The 8,807-nt window shown below is 32.5% G+C and overlaps 1 protein-coding gene across 1 annotated transcript; it reads right to left on the bottom strand.

The window, feature by feature from the left end:
* Positions 1–1,339: 1,339 nt before the first annotated feature.
* On the bottom strand, positions 1,340–7,014 carry LOC114169150 (putative serine/threonine-protein kinase At1g54610). Its single transcript, XM_028054189.2, has 8 exons — positions 5,751–7,014; positions 5,220–5,504; positions 4,722–5,039; positions 4,405–4,632; positions 3,547–3,644; positions 2,997–3,111; positions 2,286–2,732; positions 1,340–1,759 (listed from the first exon to the last, which is right to left on the bottom strand). The coding sequence occupies exons 1-8, from the start codon at positions 6,168–6,170 to the stop codon at positions 1,580–1,582; spliced, it is 2,091 nt and encodes a 696-aa protein (XP_027909990.2). The 5' UTR covers positions 6,171–7,014; the 3' UTR covers positions 1,340–1,579.
* Between the last annotated feature and the right edge of the window lie 1,793 nt (positions 7,015–8,807).

Raw genomic sequence — 8,807 nt, forward strand, 5'->3', positions numbered from 1 at the left:
TATTGTTATATCTCTAGTAAATCCTTCTGAAAAGACCTATAAGTGATTATAACTAACATTAATCTAAAAAAAATTCAATGTAATTTATCCAATTTTCAAAACATATGCTTGACATGGACAAGAATGCAATATTGGGAGTTTCTACAAGCCAGCTTGCATCACATGGCATAGTTGTTTCACACAACTGGAGTAAGGGGGATTGAAGGGCATATATACCTCCACAACTAGATTGAATTTGACAACCACCATTGATGTTTACTTTTCAAATAATAGTTTTAGAACTCACATTTCTTTCATGTACTAAACATATCTCTTAAGCAGAGATTATTGAAGTAAGTTTATCCTTATTTTGACAAGTCTTAACATGTTTAGAGAACTTTTGTATTTGACATTGTTGTTTTTAGAAGTGATGTGTGAGAGAAAGAGACACAGTGAGCAATTGGTATTGTCCCTTATGGACAGTGACCAATTATAGTGACCTTGATGAGCTTTCATGGCTCAACCAAAGTTCACACGCCATTGACTTTGAGGAACTTAAGAAATTGCTTCATCAATCATTAGGGTTTGTCATGTGGAACCTTCAACCATTGTAATGTTATCCAACTGTAACCTGCCAAATTATTTTTGAAAAAAAGATAGAAACATGGTTTCTAACACTTTTTTTTATACTTTTTTCATGAATCAATTTATTGAAAGCTACAAAATCAATGAAAATAACTATTCAATAAAAAAAGTGAATCTTACTTTTCTATTCTAGGAAATAACTATTCAATAAAAAGCATAGGTTTCTTTATAGCATGAAAGGGTGTAGCTAAAGAGTACATTCCCAACATTTCTCATTATTTGTTAATGGTGAATTATAAACAAAGAAACCATAACCTAAAATTAGATTTTATATATATATATATATATATATATATATATATATATATATATATATATATATATATATATATATATATAATAAAGAGAGTTTTGCTACTACTAGGATAATTATGAGAGATCTTCTTTAACCTTAAATATTCATCTTTCATTTCCTCTTACTTTAATGGTTAATTATTAGTTACTTATTAAAATCATTAGATTAAAAAATATTAAAGGTTAATTTTGAAGTAAATCTTACAGTAATTACTCTTGGAATATCTTCATTCTAATATATATATATATATATACATGGCCTCATCTGATAGAACAAAGTAAAGCCAACATAGACTTTATTTTTGTACTGTTCCTTTTTATTTTGCTTTCTCCTGGTATTAGGAATGGTTCAAATCTTTTCTGCAATCATTATCCCGCTCAACTTCATGGGAGTTAAGAAAATGAATATGGCACAAAGGTCGGAAAGAACTGAATAAAATGAATTGCTGATATAAATTTTCTCTAAGGGTGAAGCATGAAGAGTTGAAGAAAGAGTAATCTCTTCTTATAAAGCCTGCAATTTACATGATATTATATATATTTATATATACTACAGTAAGATTGAATGCACTCTCTTCCTCTCCTCAGACTTGTGATAAATAAATGTTGTCATAAAAATATGTAAGTGGTTGGTTGAACAAACAGAAATAGTAAAGTAATGTCACCACTTCCGCTGTGCACGAACTTTCTCTCCTCTTGCTCTTGACTTGTCAATTCTTGCTCGTCTTGAAAACTCTTGGATCTTTCGATCATGCTCTTTCAGCATCTGATCCATGTTGCTTGATGACACCATTAATGGACCTGAGAGGTATATCTTGTTTCCCATCGACTCCCTCCCACCCTGAAACAGTGTCCCCACATCAATTTTCAACAAAAAAAAAAGTGTTGCAATAGTGGTCAAATATTCATTCATTGTTGCCACAGTACTTGGACTCCATTTACTATAATTAGTGACCTATCATCTGTGATTGTTACATTCAACTGCTAGGGAACATGGGAACTTCAGCATTGCATAAAAAGAAGAGCAAAATTTTATCGAAACAAAAAAGTGTGACAATGTTAGGATCCGATTGAAATGTATGGAACTTCAGTCTTAAGTTCTGTGTTGAAAGTCTCTAGAAATAAGGTTAATTTACGATATATAAACGAGTGTGCAAATTTCGTCTTATAAACTAGTTTAGTGGGGTTAAATTAGGCTTAAAATTCACTTCTTGACATTATGTAACTACTACAATTAGCTTTTGTGGTGTGATTCTCCTAAGGTTTTTATCAAACAGTTTACTGAATGCTCATAGAAAGATAAAGAGTTAGATATAACTTTGAATATAACTAGTAGACTTCATAAAAATACAACAATAATAACTAACCGGAGTTGATTTTTCGGTGGGGACCCTTCTGCTTTCGATTTGATTGTGATCAACAATCCGTTTTTGTTCCTGTCTTCTTCTGGACTCTGATCCGTTAGTTGACTCCATTGATTTTCTTACTTCACTTGGTTTTCTGTGGTGCAATTTGTCCTCCTGATCTTCTGGCAACAATGTCCTAGATGCCACTAGACCAGATAGTTTTGATAGATTCCCTCTGATTGAAGCAGGAGGTACATCATCAACTTCCTTTGCACCCTTTGCCCAAACAGAACCAGCAACTAATGGACCTGAATGTGATGGCTTCTTATATATATGCCCAGAGAAATTATTTTCCATTGCTTTAGCATCTTCTGACTGTTTGTGAGGGAAAACCAGAATCCCAGACACTGCTCCCCTATGAGGGTTGTATAATTCACTTCGGTTCTTTGAGCTGGAATAACGTCCTTGCTGCATCAGACAACAGTAAGATAAGCCTAGTGGAAGAAAAGTTAAAAAGAAAATAGGACAGTGGAGGTAACATGTGAGAAGAGAACAAGAATACTTAAAATGTATTGAAAAATCTCCTAGCTGAATCAAGAGACAATTGAAAGCAAAAAATTTTATTTTCTTTTGCCCAATTTCACAGCCAATAAACTGAACACAATTTGCCCAATAGACCAAGGTAATCATAGAGGCAAGTTATACAATAAAATTTGAAACTTTTCAGATCACCTGTACTGATACAGCTGGGTCGGTATTGTCTTTTGCTGTGAAGCTGGCCCTGTTCCCTTTTTCTTGTCTAACTCCCGAGGCAACTTTTTGGTCCCTACCTCCAATAGCTCCTTGCCTAAGATGATAAAAAAAAATGAATATATATTACTTATCATTTATAAGCAATAGGTTGCAAATGTATGAATCAAGTCATGCAGAAAGCACGGCTAACAGTTGTGGTGAAACAAATGAAGGTAAACGGTAGGAGCAGCATGGACCAAATGTAACTATGTGTTCAAGGCTTCAATTATCAATAATATGAAAACTTATTTTACTGGAAGTATACAAGAGATCCCATTATTGATGATTTTGTTCATGGCAGAGATGTCAGCATTCAAAAGAGACTAATATGATCCACAATGAACTTGTTCAGATTAAGCCATATATAAGTTACACTCCAAGAAAAAATTTCCATTCCAGAGACTGAAGCCGCCATAACAATATTAATTACTAAAGTTACATATAATTGTTTTGGCCTCAAAATAAATACAGTTAACCTATATCAGTGTACCTTCTGGCTTCATCTCGTAACTTAGCATCAATTTCCTTGCTGGGAGCATATTTTGGTAAACTTGATGGATCACAAGGCACAGGCTCTGATGTAAAGAACTGCCAACAAAATGGGGAAATATAAAAAATGGAGAATTGCACGCCTATAAGCAGGTTAGAAAGAAAAAAAAGGTTCCTAAAATATGTTGGACATAATTGTGCAAGAATTTTGATTATTTTTACAACTTCATAACATAGCAGTACAGTAACAACAATATCTCTTGACTTGTCTATTTGAATCTGACTTCCTGATTCCCCTGTATTGAATGGTGGGAAGATTCTCTTCAAAGCGCATAAAGGAAAAGGAAAAGGAAAAAGAAAAAGAACAAATGTAGAATAGCATGAATGTCAAAGTGTAAAAGAAGTACAAAACTAAATGTAACTCATTTTAGCAGGTGATGATGGACAAAAATATTTAGAACTAAGAACTTATATTGAATATTGACACATCACTGAGATATCAAACGTTTGCAATTTGGATACTTCCAATGTCAGGTAATTCCTATTTGTCTGATCACATATTCTTCCCCAGATATATGAGAATCTAAATGAGAATGAATTACAAGATAGAGATTTACGAAATATGTGATTCGAAAAACTTTGATTTGTACGTCCGAATGAGAAGCATTAATCACACTTTTGTGTGCATCTATTGGCATATCACTTATGGTTGATCACAGTGATGTCATGGAAGCAAGCAACATGAAGAGCTTCACTAAACAATGATACAAATTTTCCTTCAAATACCACTGAGATTATATAGGGAAAAGAAAGTCAATCAAATGCTATAACTGCTTGCCGGGGATAAAAACCAGCTTACCTCGCTTTTCAGAGCAGCTGCTGCAGTCCCTCGTTGTGCTGGCTCTACTGAAAGCAGTGTCTCTATAAGTTTTACAGCAGTAGATGGGTAGTCCTTAAATGTCTCAGCAACACATCGTCTATAATGGTGTGGCGGCCTGAATACTGTTGAATGTGACAGCCGCAATTTAAGCCAATACTCATCAGATGGTGAACCGCAAAGTTTAAAAATTCGATGCAATTGCTCAACCTACAAAGAAATAAAGATACTAGATTATTAACAACAATACTAGTATTAGAAAAATGATGGAAACTGCACTTATATATATATACTCATACCTCTGTTTTTCCTGGTAAAATGGGCCTTCCAGTATATAGTTCACCCAGTATGCAACCAGTGCTCCACAAATCCACTGCAACCCCATAATGATTTGCTCCAAGTAAAAGTTCTGGTGGTCTATACCATAGAGTTACTACTCGGCTTGTCAATGGGACACTGTGGCGGGGGTCAAAAAAACTTGCCAAACCAAAATCAGCGATTTTTAAGATTCCATTATTGTCAATGAGAAGATTTGAGCCCTTTATGTCGCGGTGGAGCACACCATGACTATGACAATGATCCAATCCACTAAGAAGTTGCTGCATGTAGCACTTTAGCTGACATATAAAGAATATTGTTGTTTTAGGAGTATTCTATTAAAAAATTGAGTATAAAGCAAACATGTTACATACATAGCTACTTTTCTATTCTTGTAGTCCTATACCAGACATGTACATGCAAAAAAATCTGAACTTCATGTAAAATAGATTGAGTAAATGAAAATAAATCACTGTTACCTGTGCTTCAGAGAACTTGATTTCAGGATTTGATGCAAGTCCTGTAAGATCATGCTCCATATACTCAAAAACAAGGTACAAGCTGCGAGACATATGCGACGTTACCAAGCCCTCCAATTTTATAATGTTTGGATGGTCAAGCCTACGCAGAACATGGATTTCCCTTGCCATAAACTTCACACTCTCAGGATCAAGATTGTCAAAGCGTACTTTCTTCAATGCAACAAACTTGCGGTTAATCACATCCCTTGCCTTATAAACAGTACTATAAGTTCCTTGCCCAATCTGCATAATAGAATGCCATCATCATATCATTCATTCACCAATATAAGAAGTTTATACTCACAAAAACAAACAAGACAAAATCAAACCAGTCTAACAGTCATTCTTTTTTTAAAAACATCTTGAACTCCAAACCAATACACAAACAGATTGATGCAGCATCTTTGACATGAAGCGTTCAGCAGACAGTAAGAATTACAGAACAGTTTGATTATGATATAAACACAGACAGCAGACAAGACCACTTACTTTGTCCAACTTCTCAAAATTATTCGCTCTCCGAGGTATCCATCCCTTAATAGCTTCACCAGCAACAGAAGAAAGCCATTGTGGCCATCCAGCTGCAACTTGTTCTCCCTCTATAGCCTTTGGAATTCTTCCAGGGCCAATATGATCCACAACAGTCACTTCAGGCTTCTCTGTTCTCTTCTTCCCATCATGATCAACATACAATTGCCCTGAACCATTGGCCTTCTTGTCAATCAATGAACCTTTTACACGGCCACCTTCTATTATCACATCTTTAGCTCCACCTTCATCAACCCTCCTAGTCGAATTCAACCGCAAAACATTCAACTCTGAAGGCCTTGTGCTATACGATTGCAATTTCTTAGTGACACCTACCTTGCTGTCCTCTACAGCTGAACTCTTAGAGCATAAGCAACCCATGTTGAAGCACAACGATATCACATCAACTTCACAAAATTATTATCCTTCAAAAAGTAGGATCGCCATCCACCAGCACCACTTCTTCCAACAACTCCACCAAAACTCATAAAAATTAAGTCACCCACTACACAGTACCTTCTTTTCTCCCTATTCAAAAGTAAAGACGAAAACTTTCCTTCATCGACACATACCCATTTCAAAATCAGATACCAAAAATCCAACACTGAAATATTCCACCCCCACCCAATTCAAAAGCTCTAAGCTTGAACCAAACCCACAATTCATAACCCTCCAACAAGAATCGCTAACTGTCATAAAGGAATCATTGTTCAATAAAGAAAGAAGAAATCCAAGCAATAAAAAACAAAAGATATAAGAGTTTGAGATGAATGAAGGTGATAACACTCAGAGAGTATTATGATTTACGAACAATGGAATCAATTAATGAAGGAAAAAGACAAGGTGGACCTTTGAATTGGGATTAAGGGTAAAAATGGATCAGAGGCTTAACAAGAAAAAAGTGTGGTGGGGGGTATGTCTGAAAGTTCAACGCGTATTCAGACATTAAAAAGAACATTATCATCAACCAGACAACAACCTTAGACGGCTTTTGCCGGCTAGGCTCAGTCAAAAGACTCCACTTTCTCTCTTTCTCTCACACACACACACACAAACACTTTCCCTTTCCCTCTCTCTCTCTCTCTCTCTCTCTCTCTCTCTATCTATATTCTCTAGTGATGCATGATTCCATACAGTGTTGTGACTCTCTCTCCCTCCACCACGTTTCTTCTGTCAAAAATACCATTGGTGTTAGTTTTGTGTTCAAAACCTCTGTGTTGGTCGTTGAGTTCTGTTTGGAATATCAATGCTCTGCATTAAACGCGTTTTTAATTTCTCTCCAATTTTTTATTACTTTTCCCTTCTTTTTTCATAGTGCAGGGTAATAGTGTCCATTGGATTTTTTTAAATTAAAGGCATTCCTCCTTGATCAGTATCAATTTGGTATTTCTTAGTCAAGAGTTTAAGAATCGATTTAAGAACTTCCTAAAGTAAACAAACGTTACAAATTGCTAAAAATACCTTACAAATTAAGATAGAAAAAGATTAATTTAATAACAGGGTTAGTTTAATACATAAAGATTATTTTTAAGAAAAAAGTGAATAAAGGTTAAAGTTCTAGCTTTTTTAATATATAAATTATTATCATTTTAATTATTTTATTATATATTTTATAAAAATATTTTTATTTAAACACTTTCTAACTTTTTGGAACTATTTAGTATTTTTTTTATCACCTAACATGAGTAAAAAAACAATCAGTTGACATTTTTAATCGATTTCTCTTTTAATAAACCATTTTCTAGTATTCTATAGAATTATGTATACTTTAAATTCTCCCAAGTTTTATGAAATGAGGAAATGATGTTGCATCAAGATTAATATTTCATTTTGATGATATTTTAGTATTTTTAGTATTTTGAAGGCTTTCTAAGTATTTGAGACTTTTATGTAATTTCAGACTTTTTCTATAATTCTTCTAACTTAGAGGGTAGGAGTCAATTGTTGTAAGTGACACTGATAAATCATTTTATTTTAGTTGATGTGGAAATTTTATGTAGATGTTGAATTTATAGTGAATGTGAATGTTGAAGTTATTATATTTTAATAATTAGTCATAGATATATGCGTGCTTTTTTATAATTGATAGTTTTAATAAATTAAAATTATTTTAATCCATTGAAACAAAGCTACAAGCCAATACTTTAGAATTTTAATATATTAAAAAAAGATTTTAAATATGTTAAAATCAATGAAGTTTGAATTTTAAATAATTTTAATCAATTAAAAATGATTTTAATTGATTAAAAGAACGTCATTGTAAAGTTTAAGTTTTAAATGATTTTAGTTTATCAAATTTTATTTTAACCAATTAAAATACAGCTAATTACATGAATTTGAGTTTTAAATGATTTTAATTGAATAATATGATTTTAATTGATTAAAATATTTTTAATTAATTAAAATGTTTTTCATTGCAAACCTAAAAGAGAAAAAAGCATCTCTACATATTAAAAAGACCTTATAATCCATTAAAAGAACTTGTATACATTAATTTAATCGAATTCAAATAATGGATTAAAGAATTACTTACAACGTACTATAAAATCAAAATATAACTCAAAAAAATAAAACAAAATAACCAAGACCTTAATTTCTTGTATTTTCAATGAATTATGTGATTAAAAACATCAAATATTCCATCTTTAAATTTGTTTTAAATTTTTATATTATTACATGTTGTTTCTAGTACTAATAATTTCAAACATTCTTATTTTATAAAAATTCCTCTATTTCATAGATCTTAGATCTATTATTCTCACAAACCATATTATATTAAAAGGGTTCAAGAACTTATATGAATTCATCACAAAAGTTCTCTTGATGAATATTTTCCATTCTCTTACTTATTTTAATGACTTTCTTCATGATATGAAATTCACTCATATACTTTTTCTATCATACTTTTTCTTTCAAAGTCACTTGCTTCTCTATTTCAAGTATGTAACCATATTCTTTGACATAAGCAATTATCATGTAACTTATAGCATTTTAAAACTATTTATTAAAATACTGAAA

Source organism: Vigna unguiculata, chromosome 11 (assembly GCF_037176805.1).
Source record: "Vigna unguiculata cultivar grain cowpea cultivar isolate G323 ecotype 2 chromosome 11, ASM3717680v1, whole genome shotgun sequence".
In the NCBI taxonomy this organism is placed as follows: domain Eukaryota; kingdom Viridiplantae; phylum Streptophyta; class Magnoliopsida; order Fabales; family Fabaceae; genus Vigna; species Vigna unguiculata.